This window comes from Pezoporus wallicus, unplaced genomic scaffold (genome assembly GCF_028554395.1).
Source record: "Pezoporus wallicus isolate ANWC-B61680 ecotype Strahan unplaced genomic scaffold, APGP_CSIRO_Pwel_v1 contig_3489, whole genome shotgun sequence".
NCBI classification, from domain to species: Eukaryota; Metazoa; Chordata; class Aves; order Psittaciformes; family Psittacidae; genus Pezoporus; species Pezoporus wallicus.
Window position 1 is genome coordinate 723,833 of NW_026635093.1, and position 20,668 is coordinate 744,500.

At 37.7% G+C, this 20,668-nt stretch overlaps 1 protein-coding gene across 2 annotated transcripts in view; it reads left to right on the forward strand.

The window, feature by feature from the left end:
* The window catches only part of OLFM3 (olfactomedin 3), a 60,875-nt gene extending 41,835 nt beyond the window's left edge, over nt 1–19,040 (forward strand). Inside the window, exons 2-6 of one of the 2 annotated variants that reach the window (XM_057401896.1) lie at nt 3,474–3,620; nt 6,024–6,179; nt 9,699–9,918; nt 16,532–16,638; nt 18,110–19,040. In XM_057401896.1, coding sequence (XP_057257879.1) covers nt 3,474–3,620; nt 6,024–6,179; nt 9,699–9,918; nt 16,532–16,638; nt 18,110–18,787 — 1,308 coding nt within the window. In that variant the 3' untranslated portion in view covers nt 18,788–19,040. The remainder of the gene's footprint in view (nt 1–3,473; nt 3,621–6,023; nt 6,180–9,698; nt 9,919–16,531; nt 16,639–18,109) is intronic. The other variant, XM_057401906.1, reaches the window with a different exon arrangement.
* Nucleotides 19,041–20,668: the final 1,628 nt, after the last annotated feature.

A 20,668-nucleotide genomic window follows, 5' to 3' on the forward strand; every position in this document is an offset into this window, starting at 1 on the left:
AAGTTCCCTACCACATTTAAATCTAAGTTTAAAGTTGCAGCTGACTACAAGATACACACTAGTTATTATAACATACTATTATATAATTATACATACACACATACGTGTTTATATATGTTAACATGTTCACATTCCAAGTAAACTGTCATGCTTCCCTTGGCTACAACAGAGCACTGCTGATGTAAATGATGTAATGATGTAAAAGTATTATTTCAGTGATGCTCTTTGCACTCACTGAGTTGAAGTTACATGCATATTTTGTGTTTCAGGAGGGGTAGCTAGGAAAATGAGCATAAAAAACAGATTATCTGAGCTTGGCAGCATCTACCAAGTAAAACAAATATGAACTTCAGTCACGTGAGGTTCTTTTTGCATAAAACCAAGGACCACAAACCTGTGGTCTTTCTGTGTCTCTAAACATTAGATGTTGGCCGAGAGGCTTCATGCTCCAGGTGCTCAGTAATACTGAGATCACCACTGATTGTTTTTTAACTGCCATCAAGAGTTGTCCACTGGCAGCTTGTCCAATGAACAGTGCAGCACATGCACTTCTCCAGAATGTCTCCCCTAGCAGATACACAGCTCATAAATGTGTATATAGTATCAGGAAAAAAGAAAAAAAAACCACAAAATTTCCCAATCTCCTCCCTTCTGGAAGAATTGTACAAGGAGGTGGGATCAGGGAAAGGGCCTCCTCTTTTGAGCTCTCTTTCAGTCCAGGATTGAAATTGCAAGACAAACTGATAATATACTGTTTATATTTAAGCAACCATATTTAAGCATACACACTGCCATTTGTCCTGTCAGTATAAATGGAAGTAAGAGTTTTATCAGAATATATAAAAGGGCAAGTGAAAAACAATGTATTTTGGAGGTAAGTGAAGTGAGTCTGTGGCACAGCAGCCTGCCAAGGCAATGGTTAATACTCATCTTTATAGGGACTACTCTGTTTTACCAGATTTTCAAGAACTAATATAATTATTGTTGCTGTTCTCCACTTGTTCTTTCCTTCCTTGCTTGTTTACTTTGCTTGTTTACTGACTGCCTGTCAGCAGTAAGCCCGTATCTGAAGAGTAGATTCAGTAGCTTCTGTAAGGTTCTGATGCCTTCTAGCTTGTTCCCTGCATGTCACAGTAGTTTCTACTTCAGGTGGGGGTTAAATGTCAAACTGAAAAAGTAACAGAGAACCTACACAGACACTTGTTTTTCTCTGTCAGCCTAATTAATGAATAAACTCTAATGGCCTAAATACAGGGAACCACAGAATACCACAAAGAACTGTAGCCTAAATTGTAGGAGTACTACGTAAGCACTTACTTATGCAGAGGCAGCAAATAACCAGATTGGGCCTGACAATCTCTCACTGTGAGAAATATTTTCCCAAATAGCAGTTACTTTTTCAGATCAAGCCATGTTAGACCCCATAAGAAAGTATCTGCTAAGTTAGTCAGGGGTTTTCCCTTAGGTAAAGCCAAAAAGAGATACCCATGACATAAGTACCTTTGATAACACAGCCTGGATTATAATGGCTTTACTATAGGCTGCGCATGATCCTGGTATCTCATACATTTCTACTTTAGAAAACTTACTAGAATGTAGCAAAATCAGTTGCTACCAATCTAAATGTAGCAGGTGTAAGGCTCAAATATCACAATTTTTCATAAACTCATGTGAATTATTTCTGTCCTAAAGGAATTGTAATCACAAACTCTATGCTCCTGAATGGGTTCCCGAACTTCAGTGAGAATTCCGCTTCCTTGCTCTTGCATGGCAACACTGTCTGGGCATAAGTTCTACAGAGTACCCTGGAATCTACTGCTGTGAATAGAGTTTACACTTCTTGAGGGTTAACTGCCTTGATAGCCTTCACTTCTTGAAGCTCACAATTTTAGTAGTTGCTCAAAATAAATGGTCTCTGCAGACGTAATTTTGTCTAGTTTGTATTGTTCTCCAGGTCTTAAACTAGATTTTCTTAGCCCTAAAAGTTAAGGTGAAGAGGGGCAGTATAATTTAGCACTGAACTCTGGATACATTTTACTAGCAAACCTGAAGGCAAGTTCAGCTGTCATCTTTTTTTCAGTTATCTACATTATGACACTTTGGTTTTCCTTGCAAAAGAGGAGAACAATACCCTTTCACACAAATACTATTTTGATTTCTCAGTTAACTACAGTAGAATAGGTCACTGCTACCTTCAGTGACTTCTTCAGAAGAGTCATTGAAAATGGAGAGTCTGTGCTCTTTTCTAACTTCAGTCTACAGAGACATGCACCTCTTCTGAGGTGAGGAACTCTGCAAGTAATTCTGCACTGAGCAGCCAGTAAAGCATCAATATCAAAGCTTGCCAGTTTAAATAATCACTCTCACTGCTGACATTGAGCACAGTTTTATAATATAACTAGTAATTGATTCCAACTGTGTCCAGCCCAAAATTACTTCACAGCACCCATTAACACCTGTACTATGAAACTCAACAGTCAGTACTGTATTATTAAGAATGAATAATGAGCAAGATTAATTTTAAATTACAATTTTAAAAGAAAATTTAAAAAAAAAATCACTTCTGGGGTCCATTAGTTTTAATTCCATCACCTGAATCTTTTCAATCATCTAATTCTATTGTCTTTTCTCACACTTGTGAGAGATTTCTATACATCCCATTAGACAGACAGATAACAAGTCTCACCAGGTATCACACAGACTTTAACTGCAGTGCATTGTTAGCCTGCTCTGTAAGCAAACGTGATTGTTTGTTTGTTTGTTTTCTTTCTCAGTCACAGTGGCCGTAAAAAAGAACAGGTTAGAAACTTCCAGAATTAATTTGTCCTAGTGAAGGACTTGCAATGTCTTAATTGCACTGTGCCATGCTTGCCACAACCACCATTCCCCTGAACTAACCACACACTTCTCTGTGTATTGTTCTCCTAAAGCCAGCTGTTCTTCCCTTTGGTGTCTGTGCAGTAGAAGTCAATGAAGAGCAGTTTTCTGCATGCTGCTTCTTTTAGAGCAAACCTGCTACCTCACACTCCAGACTGCTGCTGAGCCAAGTCTCAGTGTGTGTCACAGTGCTCCCTCTTTGGCCTTTTTGATTTGTTCATTCCTGTCTTTGTTGTTTCCATTTGTCTAAAGTAAGCCATTCAGGCTGAAAGGACATGTTCGTTCTCTGCTGATGAAAAACTGTAACATCCCTTTGCAAAGACTTAAATTACCTAGTTTGTGCTGAATCACAAGCTGAAAATTGTTCTCATCCACCCTTGGAAACAGTGTGTGCTGGACACTTCTCAAGAACCATTACAGAGGTGTGAGATAGAATAAAACAGTGTGAAAACGCCGATCTCGTTAGTTGTTGAGTGTTGACCTCACTTTAAGCATATACTGCAAGATTAAAAATACTCTGAGGTAGTGAGTTTTCAAATAACGACGACAACAAAATATCAGTTCGGGTCCTTTTACTTATTATTTTGTTGTTACAGACTCAGATTAGCCCCAAGGAAGGGTGGCAAGTTTATAGCTCAGCCCAGGATCCTGACGGCCGTTGCATTTGCACTGTTGTTGCACCTGAACAAAACCTGTGTTCAAGAGATGCCAAAAGCAGGCAACTCAGACAACTGCTAGAGAAGGTAAGTCTTCCCCATAAAAAACTCCTCCTTTTGAGCACTACATTTCCCACCAAAATCCACTCCTTTCCCTCAATACATGATGGAGTACTGAAGAATTATCTTATACAAATATTTCTTCAGGATATATATCCCCTACCTGTATTCTTGCCACTGATCACCACTGGTCTATTTTCCTTGTATCACACCTTCCCAAACCCAAATCACTTAGCAAACCAAAGCTGCATCTTTTCTCTTGTTCACTCCTCCCAAAATTCTTCCATACACACACAGACAGGACTGATTTTTCTGTGTAAAACCAGTTACAAATCCCACCTCAAAGGAGCTTGTAGCTGTGGAATTTAAAATACAGCTTCTGCTTCAAGCATATGAGACTCTTGAAGGTCATTCCTTGTCTCTTATCAACAAAGGACAAGATACAGATATGACAGCACTGCCAAGCAGACTTTACAGAAGAGAAACAGTTACAGTATTCTTGTTTTTTTTTCTTCAAATAATACTATTTATTCATTCTCTGGTGGTGCAATTTTTCCCCAAACACCCTAAATCTCATTTCAAGTATTATCCACTACTGCGTATGTAAGTAAAACCAGTGCAGTGTTATTTTGCATCAACAATAACTATTATTCTGCATTCCCTTGTGTAAGTAACCAAGGTGATAGTTACTGTATCACATCTAGCAGTACAGAACCTGAGGCTTGAGACAGTGGAAAGCTACATAAAATGTAGACTTAAAAATACAGTTTTTAAGCATACAATTTTCAGTATTTTTCTAACTATAGAAAAATCACTCTAGAAAAATCTGCTAATATAGTGAAAGATCCCCTCAATATTTTCCCTTCCTAAAAATCACTTTCATCAGAGACTTAGTTTCAGGTTGTGACAGAGACCACAGCATGAAATCTGGGAGAGAACACTGGCAAACCAGTATACAGAGGAGGAGTGACCTCCCCTCATCCTGCTTGTTTACTTACCAGAGGAAGGCTTCAGTCCTCCAGAGTCATTGCTTTAGCATGTTTCCCAAACACTCAAATATTAATGTAAAAACTTCTTACTTTCTTTTCGGGTGGGAGGTAAAGGGGTGTTAAGGTCTCAACATAGTTTTCAAACTGCCCCAAAAAAGAACCTAAATCATAAGTTCTCTAAAAGCTATTTTCTTATTATTAGAACTCTGGTCATGATGAGTGTATCATGTCATATTATCACTACACTACCTCCATGCGCAGTCATTTAATTAGAGCCTCTATGTGAATGAATCTTCTGCCAAATGGAAACAAAGTTCTTCAAAGACCTGAAGGACTTCATTTGCCTGCTTTCAACAAATAGAAAGCAAAGAAAAATAGAAACATTACCTTTTTTTTTTTTTGTTAAAAATACTTTCTGTGAACTGCTAATGGCAACTGTTCCGTAACTAATACACTATTTGTAAGAGTATTTAAAGAGTATTTGCTGAACCCACACATTCTGTAGGTCACAGTGTATTAGTTTCAGACATGAATATCAGTTCAAACATTGCATATTCTTGAAAACAACAGGAATACTGCCAGAACTGTCTTCTATTAGGAAGGTGCCCGGTACATTTACAGCAGTCTACTTTGTTCATGTTTTGGGAAAGCAAACCACTTATTGAAATAATTGTACTTGCAAAATGTATTCTTTTTATGACTGGCAAAAGCATTGCTTTTATAACATAAGCTTTTTGTTCTAGAATACAGTTCTTGGTAAAAGTGCTCGCTATAGCTACAAAGTCACTTGCTCTACAGAAGTTACCTGAACATTCACACTACTCATCTGTAAAAAATGTGGGTTTCTACCAAGGAGACAATTGTGTAAAATATCTAATTTTGTATCTATTTACAAAATCATGAGCAAACACCTGTTTGATGATGGTCACACTCCAACTTATCTCTGGATAGTCTCATAATTTCCTTATACTGAAATATTATTTAAATGCCTACTAGCAATAAAAAAAAAACATGTTCCTCATACTAACCAAAATCTCCAAATCTCAGTCCTGTCCCTCCCAAATTGCTTGAAAGGAAACATGTGCTATCTAGCATATCCTGAAAAACAGCATCTACTACAAATGTCAAAGTAGACTCCACTGTCCAAAAGTCTTTATTGAGCCCACTGATAATGGTACTAAAAAGATACCTCTCTCTTTACCTCTTCAAGGTCTTGCTCCTGGTAATCCTGTTAGCCCTGTTCCCCTATTTCTGTACTGTCATGGAATTTATGGAGCATTTATGGAACAGTTATGGAATTTAGAAGTATACTTTGGTATAAATGACTCACAACTAAAGCACGGACATAAGCACATATTATTGCCTGACATTTAACTACCTAACCAGGAAAAAGAACATATAGCAACAGAAAGTGCATTTAGAGAGTGTTCTTCTTTAACAGGTTCAGAATATGTCCCAATCTATTGAAGTTTTAAATCTACGGACTCAGAGGGATTTCCAGTACGTTTTAAAAATGGAAACACAAATGAAAGGGCTGAAGGCCAAGTTTCGGCAAATTGAAGATGATCGGAAGACATTAATGACAAAGCATTTTCAAGTAGGTTTTGCTTTAACAATAACTTTGAAAGCGTGCTGGAAGGAATGTACTACGCAGCAATGCATGGACTGCTAAGTTCTCAGCTCAAAATGAGAAAGACAAGTGTAATAAATCTTCCTTTATGATGATAATCTTTTGTTCTGTTCAATTTAATTATAATAAGGAGTAACTATTAATTATTAAGTCATTAGAGAAATGTCACTATAAACAGATTCCTGTTTGTTTTGTGTCAACATGCTTGTCATACTGAGAAATTTATATTCATTCAAGCGCCAGTGATAAACAGGGAGATCCAATCAAGTTAATAGCAAACTGCTAGAGGGTTCTGCACTTTTACTGTTGCCTGACATTTAATGCAGTTGAAGGGAAGAAAGCCTACAATAAATCAGGTTATTGTCATTTTTATCCAGTACAATTAAGATCTAATTTCATGTCTGAAGGTTTGCTATTTTGAATTTGGGATGGGGAGGAGGGCAATCAGACCTACTCACATTTGGGTGATTAAAAAGAGACTTCCAAGGAATTTTAATGACAACAAAAAACACAAGCCAATCTTTTTGTGAGGAAGGAGGGTTCCAGGGATTACAAAATAGCATTGTGTGTTCTGAAAAAGCTATCTGAAGTAACTCTTTAGGAGAGACTGGTACAAGAACATATTTAAGTTCTTCGAATATCGAGTCTGTCAAACATATTTCGAGGCTGCAAGACAGTAAAATAGGATCTAGAAAATAAATTCTGAGCATCACATCATGTTAAGCAAATACATATGCAAATATGAACATTTTTAAGTGTTTATGAAAGTTCACATAAAAAGATCTTAATTTTCTAATTGGGGCTAAAGTTCAATACCTAAACAATTACATAGTTAAAGGGGTTATTTTTATGAGACTGAATATCCAATGAGTCTCAGTTCTACCAGGAATTAAGTACGCTAATGATCTGACTACCAAACTTTATGTCACCCTTCTTAGTTTAGAGTTTGAGCACACACCTCCAGTTATTTTCACATAAGAAACTTCTCAACCTTTTTTTCCTTCATCAATCATTTCTGCAATAACAGCACATTCATATAATGCCATTATATGTTCTACATTCTCATTACAGTTTTCCTGGAGAACAAAATATCAGCATCTGAATATCTGATAAACAATGTCAAAGGCAGCAGATTTCTGAAGTACTCTGTCCTTCTAAATATTCAATATTTGTACTGGACATGTAGTTAACTTCAGTTTGAGAGTTTGCCAGGAGTATAAAACAGATTTCCAGCCAATCAAGTTATAGAGTGATTTAAAAGGTCAACATAATACAGTATATTGTTGGCTTACTGAAATCTGATCTACTAAAATTCCAGTTCTTTCTCTTTCCTAAGACAAAGGAGATCTTTCTGTATATAGCCTATTCCTTTAGATCATCCGGCACAAAGTGCCAGAGTATTTATATCACATATCCATGTTGCAAGACAAATTAGTTCATGGACCTCTCTTCATAGCAACAAGCTAGGAGTGTCAGCTGAAACCAATACAATTATTTTATCAGGAAAATACCAAACCCAGGTTCACTTATCTCCAGAGTTTTTACAAGCTTTGCACTTTTTTCCGTCATGGCTTACCCATGATTTTGGCAGATTCACTGCTCCAAGGAACCAAAGCCTAAGTTCATCAGTTCAAAATGAAGTAACAAAAACTTTGGCTTCTGTAGCTCGGCTTTTTATGTCACAAAGCCTACTCACCATGTCACCAAGTCAAAAATAGTCATTTTAACAGGTATAAAGTAAGCTCAAGTTTTCAATAAAAGCAGTAAAATAAAACCAGCTTTACCTGTAAGCAAAAAAATTCTCCTTTGTGTTAATTTCTGTAATTCTGCTACTATAAAGTACTTGGAAGACCTCTTGAGAATAGAACCAATAGAACTCCTAATAATATCAAATCCATTTATAATGATATGTCTGCTTATAACAAATTCTTTAGCTATTAGGATGACCTGCATGCAAAATACACTTTCTAACAACAAATATAAGTCTCTATTTTGAGTAAATAATAATTCTGGTATGAAAGCAATTGTTAAACCAGTATGGATATATTATGTAGGTGATGAAGAGATACTGCAGAACTCACAGGCTGTCTTAGGACATGTTTGTGAGGCAAAAATTCAGAGGTAGATCCTCAAGCAGCAAAAATGCTGACCCTGCCTGTGAGCTTCTTCCACTTCTCCTTAGCAAAATACTTTGGACATCCTCATGGCATTTAGTTTGGAAATATTCTACCCTGTGTACTGCATCCTTTAATACAAGTGATGCAAGAAATGGTATGTGCATGTCTTCACACATGTCAGTGACTACAGTAACCTCTAACCACATCTGCTTCTGCGCCTCTTTCTTGTCCTTGGGCTTCCATATAGTTCTCTTCTGCTTTCCCTTTTAACCTGCTGACTACTCCAGCTAATGATTTTTTTAAGCCCTTCAATAGCCTCTCCCCATGTATCCTCATCTGTTCCCAATCTCTATTACCACTAAATGCTAGTGCCTAACACAACTTTATTTTCATCCTTTGGCTTGTTTTGTCCAGGCTTGCTTCTCTTCATGTCTGCCTGGCATTTACTCATGGAAGTCCTGCTGTTTCCTCAAATTATGAAAGATTCAAATGTCTATATAAGGTTGATAGAGCAGGGACAGCCCTGTCTGCTTTTCAATAAAACAAAACCTTGTGGCTGCAAGGATTCTTGGAGGTTTTCTACAGAATAATAACCAACCAGAAAACAACCTTGATTAGTTTAATTTTAATAAAGCCCCTATGATTAGCACATTTAAAAAGATGATGAAGAAATGGCAAATTAGCAGCCAGCAAGGATTACAAACTGAGACACGTTCTCAGCCTATAAGACTCAGCAAAAGTCTGTGACAGGGGCCATCAGAGATTCCAAAGTATTCCTTATTTTATTCAATCCATGTTTAAGAATAGGATTGCCAGTGCAAAGGCAGCTAGTGCAGGATGACAGAAACAAGGCACAGTTAAGAACCCCAGATTTTTTCTTCAGAAGAAAGACCTCTGTGGCCAGAACAGAACTAAAGAGTCTCCAACAGCCATTGAGAAAAAAAAATAATTCAGTACTTGTAAGGAGTGAAATGGAATTGAACAGCTCACCAACTATGACAACACTGTAAAACAGGCATGACCTCCTTGAGCCTCACTGTGTGTTCAGGCCTAATTGCCTTCTCCCAAGAAAGTCACACTTAGTGGGGGATGCAAAGTCAGACCTTCAGCAGATTTGGTTCAGATCACCTGAAGGTAATTGTGTACTTTCAGTAGAAAAACTATTGTCTCGTGCATTTTATCTACTGCCTACTACCGTTAAGTCTGAGGTTTCCAAGTCTTTCACAATACACTAATAGTAGATCTGTAGTTAAAATCAATAATAATTTTCAAGTAATTTTAAAAATCTGGCATAAATGTTACATAAAAAGGCATTAGAGGATTGAAGTCCTTTAAACTGCCCTAATGCACATCTGATTGCCTTTAACAGGAGTTGAAAGAAAAGATGGATGAGCTTCTGCCACTGATCCCAGTTCTGGAACAATATAAAACGGATGCCAAATTAATTACCCAGTTCAAGGAGGAAATTAGGAATCTGTCTACTGTTCTCACTGGGATTCAGGAAGAAATTGGTGCTTATGACTATGAGGAACTACACCAGCGTGTGCTCAGTTTAGAAACCAGGCTTCGAGACTGCATGAAAAAGCTCAGTAAGTTAACAATTTCTTGGCATTTCTATCTATGAGAAATAAATACTTTGTAAGTTAACAATGAGTATGAATAAATAAGGAATTCCAGGGTTCAGTCCTGTGATCAGTATCCCAGTTAACAGGATGTTTACTTCTAAATGCTACAAATGACATAAAATATGTTATTAACCTGATATGCGGTGTCTCTTTATTTTTTGTGAGGCAATGGAATGAGAAAAATCTAGGTTAGGTTAGCCTCTTAAATGATTTCTTTTCAGTTTCTTTATTTTACACTAGAAATAATGCAGTGACAATGGGCTAAAATACATGAAAGACTTCTTAAAACAGAAATTTCTTACAATCCTCTTTTCCCCTCAGTACACACACATAATAGCACATTACAGCATTGACAGGAGGCAGCCAGAAGAAAATGGCTGCACTGCAAGAAAATTCAAAGACAGTCTTTTCTGAAAGTGAGTTCTCCAGTAAGATCATCAACTTCTCTTTAAGGAGTACCTTGTTTTTCTTTGCTTTTTACAGCATATTCTTGTAAGATTGATTAGTAAAGTGACTACTGTATAAGATAAATGTTATACATCAGAATGACTAGGTGTATTCACAGGAGTTATTTCCCTACTTTTCATCCACTTTATTTCCTCTCCTATCTATCCTGAATTCCTGTAACACACCCTATTAAAATTATTTGTATTAACAATAGAGAGAAAAATTTTGCATTAAATAGATTATTAAGCATATCCATTATTAAAAAGGGTTTGGCAATCTCAAGCTCTAATACAGATTTATTCATCCTTATTGACAATATTCTCTGGTCTTAGATGCTTCAATGAATTTTATGCTCACCTACTAATGGACTAGCTGTATTTCTGGCCTACCCCTGTGTGCCTTTCAAAGTAAAACCAGCTTCAGCTAGGCTTACTGTAACTCCTGAAAGCTGGTATTGTGTGTTCAGATCAGCAAGCTTAAAGGAAAAACCACTTTGCTGCCTACACTTCTCCAGACACATTCACCACACTGGAGATGATCCAGCTGTGACTGTCCATGCCAATCTGACACCCAGAAGCCTACAGCAGCAAAGGGCAGACTGGCCCCGATGTGCCACAGGACCTGGCTCCAATCTTCACAGATTTTGTTGCTTTCACAGTATCATTATCTAACCAGCATGTGTAATAGCTATTTTCCATTCTTCTCCCTAGCAGGTGTTTTTCAGCAATAGAATGCATTATTTATACCGCCCCGGACACTTAAAAGGGATCTTCCATCTGCACTGGCAACATTTTCAACACTGATTAACATACAGTAAGCAGTTGTCTTACTTTCACTGAGGTTTAATGATTACCACAGCAGTTGTGATGGCTGAAACTTGCTCCTTCTCTTTGGAGTAAAAGAAAAGTCAGGCTGAAGCTGCTGAGAAATTTGTCCACAAAACTTTAGAAGGATGCATGCCATTAAATATGTAGCAAGAGAGCGCATATGATCGTGCACACCGCAGACTCACATACATTTAAGAAGATGGGTCTTTTTCTGACAGTCATTTGCAGCCCCATCTGATTATATTGCAGAATCAAAACAATATTTTACAGTAACATTTCTAGTTAAAAATTCAAAAGTAGAATATTCTATATTTTCAAAGAAATGTTGCTACACCAATGGCAGAAGAGGTACTAGTGCAGGCATAAGATTACTTTATTGATTGCAGTGGTGCTTGTTCTTCAAAGCATCCTTCCCCTTGGGATTCGAAAAATTTTACAAATATGTAGTACAAAACTGTGTACTAGGTCCCCATTTTGTAGATAGGAACAAGCAGCACAGGAGGATAAATGACTTTCCTAAAGATTATACGACAAGTAATTTCACACATGCAGAAGAATCCAGAGGCTTACTCTCAGAAATCTCTAATAACTAAACTATAGTCCTTCATGGATTTCTGTTATGCAGGACAACAGACATATACCCATTAAAGCAAGAATGAATTCTTCATTCCCTTGCATGACAATGTTATGAAAAATTGGACCATAAGCAGAAAATCGCAAGCAGTAAAAGACTTGGAAGTTATTTGCACAACAACTGGAAAAAAAAAAAATACTCCATTTTCCTCTATTTATTACTTACAATAAATAGAATAATGATGCTTATGAACATCCTGAGAGAATGTTTGATTTTATTTCCTTTGCTAGCCCTTCTACAAATCCTACATTCACTCGGTATGTATCGCACTACCCATAGTCTTTTGCATCACAGAGACTGGGACTATCAGTTACCTATTCCTAGCTATCTTCAAAACAGCTCCTGCCTATTTGGTCTGTCAGAAACTTCTGCTGGTGTTTGCTTCCTTTGAAGCAGCTTTCCAGATGCATTCTGCCCCAGAAAGCCTTCCAGACTACAGGGGTAATACATCTACTTTTTTTTTTAAAGGTCACTTCACACTCAAATTCTCTCTTGATATAAATAAATACAGGAAATCACAGACTTACAGGAGTCCACAGGACGAAACTGTTACAAGAGATCAGTGAAGCCACAGACACCCAAATAGTGCACGTTATGATGTTTCTTGTACAGTTCAATTTAGGGTGGAAAACGCTCAGAGGTGTGATTTTCGAAGTACCACAATCAGTTACAGTTAGGACTTTCTAATGTAGGTAGCTGCTTCTTTCAAAATCAAGGGAAAAAATCTGAGTGCTTCTAAAACCCCACTCTTTCTGTGTAACCCCAGATGCACCTCTTAGTGGTAGAAGAAATGCCTAGAAATACTACTTTTATCCTTAGTGTTCCTTAACTTCCTTACATTTGCTAATATGGAGATATATTTGACCTGCCTTCTCATTAACATCCAGTCCTCCTGTCAGGGAATTCAAGAGCAGAGGTTGACTACAAACCAAAACTTTCCAACCAGTAAAAGAAAGCTTCCCTGCCATCACAAGAATTATTTTCACATCCTCAGATGGTCCCTTCTGCCAGGAAAAAAAAAAAAAAAAAAAAAGAAGAGAACAGAAGACAAAAAACAACAATAAAATAAAGGAGGTTTTGGCCATGTTAAAAATGTCACCTCACTGCTATAGAAAATTCACAGCCCAGAAGTGTTTCTCGTTTCACATAACATTTGTCTATGTTCTATTTCCCTACATGCAAAATGAGATAAAATCTCAACTGGAAACTAATTGGAGGTTTTTTAATTGCATACTCCCAGACTTGCCATGCCACGGAAGTATTAAGTAAATGATTCTGCCTTTCAGCATATTAGTAGGACTACTCCCTAGCAAGAAACCTCAGTATACAAGATCAATTTTGACATAGCCACATGAAAAATTGTAAGGTCATTCTGCAGCTAAGAATATAGGCTGGGATTAGATCAACACATCTTACACTGCTGGTGGATGAGTGGGGGAAATGCCTTGCAGTGAATGCAAAGACGAACATGCTTACAACCACACAGAAAACTCACGTTGCTTTGTGATTGAACTGTTAATCATTATATTGGGCTTTACTCTTGAAAGAGTTGTCACTCATTTAACTTCTGTTATCAAACACAAGAACAGGCTTGGGCAAGCTATAGGGGAATTATCTTTCTATCAGTAACGCTAATTATTTCAATGTTAAACGTTGGTAAGCTACATATTGCAGCAATATGTCATTAAAATGCTGTGATATTCACAGCATAATTGTATTAGTAAGTCAGTAACACTTCTGCACAGAGAGCACACTTGGTACTTTATGATAAAAACATAAGTGATCCTGATTCTGCCAATTTATACAGGTCTTCTGCAATGAATGGGTAGGACTCCAAAGGACAAAACTGGAGAAAACAATTATAACTTTCTTTTGAAAACAGTGACTTAATATATTACACTCCTGTGCCTAAGTCATCACAGCTATGAGGAGGCTGTGATGACAAGACAGAGGTGGGCACTGACGGCTCTGCTGCTTTCTTCTTACTGCCCACACCGAGAGCAAGCAGGCCAACAGACCTCAGGTGCTGCTGAGGTTTACAGTAGAAGCCTGCTGATGCTTTATAAATTATTACTACCATGGGAATGTAGTGTTGAAAATACTTGTAGTACTACTCCTTAGTTTTAAATACCAGCTCCATGCAGTTATATCTCAAATAAGCAGATTTATGTGTTGAACAAGGAAAAGATGGGGCATACTATAGGGCAGGAGTATTAAAATCCTCATGACTCTTACAAGATGCACTGTGTTATGCTGAAAAGAGAAGCTTTGTCACCTTTTCAGTCAGTTGCCCCTCAGCTATATAGCAACTCTCCTTTTCTCAATCACTACACGCTATCTGGAAATAAGCATACATATACCCTGACTCAAACTGCTGATAATTTACTGGCTGAAGTACAACGTCATCTCTTTTTTAACATCCAACAGTATCTCAGTATATTTTGACAGATTGTCTAAAAGCAGTGTCTTCCATCACAGGGGAGGGCATCTCAGTTCATATAGTTTAAATCAAATTCAGGCTGAAAAGATTTCATTATTAAGAGGTTGCATTTGACTGGCAATCAGTGAACTATATATTCAGGATCAATACAAGTAATCCAACAGACAAACCATAGTACTAGATACTTACACAGTAATAAACCTACACATTTCTGAACACCCTTTAGCTAGAAACATGCACTGTGCACGCTCAGATGCCTACCCCAACACATGGTGTTACCCAGGCTGTATGCAAGAGGAGGGCTCTGTGAGCACCCCCACATCTCTGCAAGGGGCTCTTGCTTAAGTTTTGTCTGTGCAGAAGCAAAATTTCACAGATTATTTTTGATCCCACATATAGCTTCCTGGATTTTATTGTTGGTTTGTGGAGTGTTTTTTTTTTTTCCTTAATAGAAGGAATAGTGTTTCAGAATTACAAAACCTTTTCTTGTGTTTTCCTACTAATTTCAATACTGTGTTTTAAAGGCACCAGTTAGTATACCCTTTAACTCATTCACTCTGTTATAATTATCTTAAAAACTAAAAAGTCCCGATTTCTTCCTACTCATTATTAGTTTTCTGATAATTTTATTCCAGATTCCAAATTAAGCCCCTCAGAAGCCTGAGTTTATCTCATGCTCATTTCTGAGCTATTTCTGAGTCATAACTAACATACCATCTAAAAATAAAAGCTTTCACCTTGGTAGGATGCACTCCTCTGCTTTCCAAGCTAATAGCAATTCATTGCTTCAGAAAAACAGCACTCAGCACGCAATACCAGCAGCCTATCTACAGAGAATTCCAGAATAAAAACCTATGTACTGGTATAACCAGCTACAGAAGATCTGTAAGATTCTCTAACATGGAAAGTTCAAAAATATCTTCGAAAGGTTGTGAGATACATAGATTGAGATATATGAGTAACACTTTTCTGTTGACCCAGAAAACAGACACAGCCTATCCTGCTCACTGACTTCTTAGCATGTTCTCAGTTACGTTCATTTCCATTACATCCCACTTCCTTGGCCATAACCAAAATCCCTTCAAGCAGCCCCTGAGTTGGCAGCACAGCATTAACCCCCACTATTTGACTGAAACAGGCTTGCACAATATGTTCCTTTGCCAGTTACATAAAGTAGAAAATCCAGGCTTGATGTGCCTTCTCTTTAGAACTGGGTAAATTTACTCTCAACACCAGATACAGTTTGTTTTCCACATTTCTTTGATGGATAGGGCTATACAATATAGCACAACCATGTATCACGGAGAACTAGTTATTTTTGTATTAAAAAATAAATGAAACATGTCACTTCTTCCATTCTTACAGAACATTTACGTACATTGCATTCTTGCAGAACATCTTTTCTTCAAAACCATGCTATTTCACCTAATGACTTACACACCACTGTGTGATACTAAGCCTCTTAGTAAACATACTAACTCCACCAGCAGCTTGTTTCTAATAGTTAAGTTATTCATGTCCCCTAAATATATAGATTTTGGGACTGTTAGGAAGGTCAGCATTCAAAACCATATCGACTCTCATTATTTTCCTACCAGACAGTCTAATATGAGACAACCTAATGGATCAGAAGCCAACTAATCTAGCCAAGGTTGCTGAATAATTCTCGTATTTGCTGCCTTAACTTCAGACAGCCTCCTCATACTGGAACAGTGTGTGTAACCACGGGCAAGTCACACACACAGGCATTGCTGCACAGTGATACTTTCTGATTACAAGCTCATTCTTTCTTGTCCGCCCTTAACCCCTCCTTGGTTACCCTTGTCAATGATAAAGTGAACCATCCATCAACCTTAGCCTTGCATTGAGCTTTTGGAAGGCAAAAGTGAAGGGGGTGTATGTCTTCTTTTCATTTCTTATTAAAAGTTCAGTGCAGAAAGATATTTCACTAGGTTGTATTTTACTTTATGCCCAGAAAAATAACTGTGCTTTAAAATATATAAAGCTAAAAACACACACAAGTGATTTTTTGTTTGTATATTTTTACATATTTATATTACTGTTCAACTGGGAAAAGTTCATACAGGGAAGATGACAATCCATCTTCAACATAAGCTTAAATCCCCTGGAGCCACTATCTAGTTTAGAGCAATTGGTCTTGTGCTCTGACTGATATCAAGGAGAGGTGTGTAATTATTTGCGTTAATGTATTTGTTCTTCTAATTTCAGCATGTGGCAAATTGATGAAAATTACAGGCCCCATTACAGTCAAGACATCCGGAACCCGATTTGGAGCCTGGATGACAGATCCATTAGCATCAGAGAAAAATAACAGAGTATGTCAAGGCACTGAGTATCTTTGTGTCCTTCTGGAATTTTGCTTGCTTTATTTTAATCTTTAAAAGTATATTTTCCCCCTAGGAGCTTCCACTCACAAGCATGCTATTCTATGATTCTATGATTCCATGTTTCTGCTGCTTCCATCATTTTCATGGTTAAACAACTTCAGAGAAAAGGCAACAGTGTTCATGCAAAAATATCCAAAGACAACAGCTAGATGAGCACTTTTGGGCCATTTTCTTCAACTGTTTCAGGGACGACATACACCTATCTGAACCAACTACATACATGTTTTCTTCCTACCGTGTTTAACTGGGCTTGGGTCTTTAAGAACCAGGATAATATAACAGCAAACATCAACACTTTCACCCAAGAGCATAACCCATAATGCAGCACAGTCAAAATCTGCCAGATTAGGCCCCAGATATATATAAGTTATATTCAAGACCATTTTGCCACTCAGATAAAAGTTGTATTATAGGATCTCAAGGTGGCCACGGCTTTGAGGAGGTGCTCTCTCCACATATGAGCTTTTGCAATCAAAACACTAGGTTTCCTTTGTATGAGACCCACAAGGTTAATTTTTTGAATACAGGAAAATACGAAGTCAATAGAAAAGGCAATGTAGAAGTGGTAATAACTGAAGAATGCATACATTCTTTTGCCCACTGTGTCCATCAAGGTTTATTACTGACACCAGGAACCTCAACTACCTGAGGAAGTTTCCTCTGCCCCCTCAGAGTGCCAGTGCCCATGGACCCTCACCTCCACCAGCACCTTCTCCCTGCTGTGACCCCCTCCCCATTCAGCCTTCATGTTCCCCCCACTGCCAGAAATTATTCTCGTCTTTTATTAGTCAGAATTTGATTTGTCCTCTGATAAATTAACAGGAGAAAAGGCAAAATGAAGGAAAACCTGAGGGAATAGAAGCTGGCATACAGAACATTAAAAACAAATGAAGTACTGATTTTGTTTTGTTGTTAGGGAAAAAAAAGGTTCCTAAACTTTACTGACCTTCACTTCCTAAGAAGACACACTATTTCGCACTGATTAGAGGTTCAGCTGAAAAAAATTCAACCAAATTTATTCCTAAGCTTTGCTCATATGTCATTTCCCATCTCCATCTTTGATTATTAGTCTCTGGGAATATCTTTAAGCAAGCCCCATAGAGGCCCAAACACTATATAATCCAAAATTGCATTTTTCTGAAAACACAGACACTGTAGTTTAGTTAGCAACAATCTTCTTGAGACTTCACCTGTATAGGTAAGCGTTGATTCAGAAACTTAAGAGTTCCTCGTGCTTTTGTGTCAGTAATTGGACAATATTGTGCTTTGATAGCCTGCTACACACCTAAAAAGTTTTTGTTTCCTTCTTTTTCTGCAATATATCCATCATGCCATGTCATGATCACGTACCACAGATTGTGTTCCAGGTATTTACTCCCAATCTTTGTTTTCTTTCCAGGTCTGGTACATGGATGGTTACACTAACAATAAAATTGTCCGTGAATATAAATCAATTGCAGACTTTGTCAGTGGGGCTGAATCAAGGACATACAACCTTCCATTCAAATGGGCAGGAACCAACCATGTTGTCTACAATGGCTCCCTCTATTTCAACAAGTATCAGAGCAATATCATCATCAAATACAGCTTTGACACTGGGCGGGTGCTTGCACAGCGTAGCCTTGAGTATGCTGGCTTTCACAATGTCTACCCTTACACCTGGGGTGGCTTTTCTGATATTGACCTGATGGCAGATGAAATCGGGCTATGGGCTGTGTATGCGACCAACCAAAATGCAGGCAACATTGTCATCAGCCAGCTAAACCAGGATACACTGGAGGTGCTGAAGAGCTGGAGCACAGGCTACCCAAAGAGAAGTGCTGGAGAATCCTTCATGATCTGTGGCACCTTGTATGTTACTAACTCTCACTTAACAGGAGCCAAGGTCTACTATTCTTATTCCACAAAAACCTCCACTTATGAGTATACAGACATTCCTTTCCATAATCAGTATTTTCATATATCCATGCTTGACTACAATGCAAGAGATAGAGCTCTCTATGCCTGGAATAATGGACATCAGGTCCTGTTTAATGTCACCCTTTTCCATGTCATTAAAACTGAAGATGACACATAATTTCCTTTTCCTTCCTTTTCCCTCATCTCCCTCCCTCAAAGCAGTGTCATTTGTGATAAATTCTAAAAGCTTCCATCTCTCTCGGTTCCTTTTAATTTACATTTCTTTTTTCATTAAGGAAAAGCAACATTTTCGACCATATAATGCATTTCAAATAGGGCTGAACCTGTCAAAAATGACCTATTGGAAATAAAAGCATCTTAACTCATGATTCTACAAGGTCGCTCAAGATCTTGTCTTGAAAAGCACTAAAGAGGATTTAAGTGGCTAAAGACAGTTTTTAAAAGATTATGACCTGCCTTATTTTAGAATCAGAGACTAACGGTGGCTTACATGCATGAATGTCTTTTTTTACCTCATTTTTTGGTTTGAATCTATCGCTCAAGTAGTGTCAGACACATATTGCACATTGTATTTTCTTTCTTTCTTTCTTTATTTATTCCAAAAGAAAGATTTAGGAATTTCATTGTCTTGGACATGGAGTCTGATTCATTTTGCCATCACCCACTTTCAAATGTGGTGCTGTATGATATGTTTTTAAATCTCTTGCAAACATTTTATCCACAGTGTATTTCTACCATTGTAACCACCATTGTGCAATTGTATCTCTTCACATATGTGAAAGTAAACTAAGTACTATTTTTTATAAAATATATTGAAGTTTAATTGCAGTTCTGGCTATGGGTCAATTGAAAGTGGTAAAACTTTGAGAAAAAGTTGTTATTTCTGAGGAAGACCAATAGCTTCTCAGGTGCATAATCCTTATTCTCCGCTTCAGTGGGTAGACCCTTTCTTCTTACTGACAAACCTGCAGCTTTGAAGTCTTATACTAATCCCAGTTTTACATTTGTTTGCCCTTCTCAATTTTTGTCTCATGCTGCTGGCTTCTCTCTTTCAGTCTCTTTCTCTCCTACTCTCTTTTGTTCCACCAGTTAATTTCCCATGTTTATGCTCACTCCCTGATCTGGGCTTTACAAAGTGGAAAGTGAGTGTGTGAGTGCATCCAGTAATCATGCTGTTCTGGGGCAGGAAGGAGCCATGTTTGAAGTCTAGTTGCTTTCCTTAATCTTCCTGTCTTCTTACTCACAATAGAAGAACATGTATCTGTTGACAGAGCTCTTCTCTGGGATGACCGTTATTGGGGGGGAAATACAGACAAAAAGGTTCAAAGCCTAAATGATCAATGCAGCACCTGGTAGCCACCATATTGCTTGCCCGTCATAGAACGCAGCCACAACACTGAGGCCAACCTCTTGCAAAGAGGCTTGGGTTGTGCTACCAGAAGCACTGTTACTTATGGTCACAGTCCGTGCCTTTAAGAAACATATTTCTGAAAGATATATGGTTTGCTACACTATGTCATTAGAAACTGGGAGGAGGAGCGCATTTTATTGCAAAAAAGGAATGAGGTGCCTCTTTATCTGTTTGAGCATAAATGGAAAAAAACTAATATAACTAATATAAGAACAAGTATAAGACTTTATTAAGCTGCGCTATCACATAATGCAAAAAGACAGGTATCTGAAAAGCTGTGTGAAAGCTGCTTTCCTCACAAACTCTGAGATTCTCCTCTTTATACTCTTGGAAATGGTGCTCACAGGAAAGCAAGAACATTTATTGAAGAACACCAAAAAAATCAAATGCACTGACTTTTTGCTAGTCTATTTTGAAGACATTTGATTTGCTGATTCTTCCAACATACCAGCTGAGACCACCTGAAGACTCATGAATGTTTTCATTATTAGAAATACATGTCTATATACAAGTCTGCCCACAATATAAGCCCACATGAAAGTGAACAACAAGTTGCCTTATTTTCATACTGGTTGCAAAAGAAAAAGGGGGAAGGGATGGAACACCCAAAAGAAATTACATTGTAAG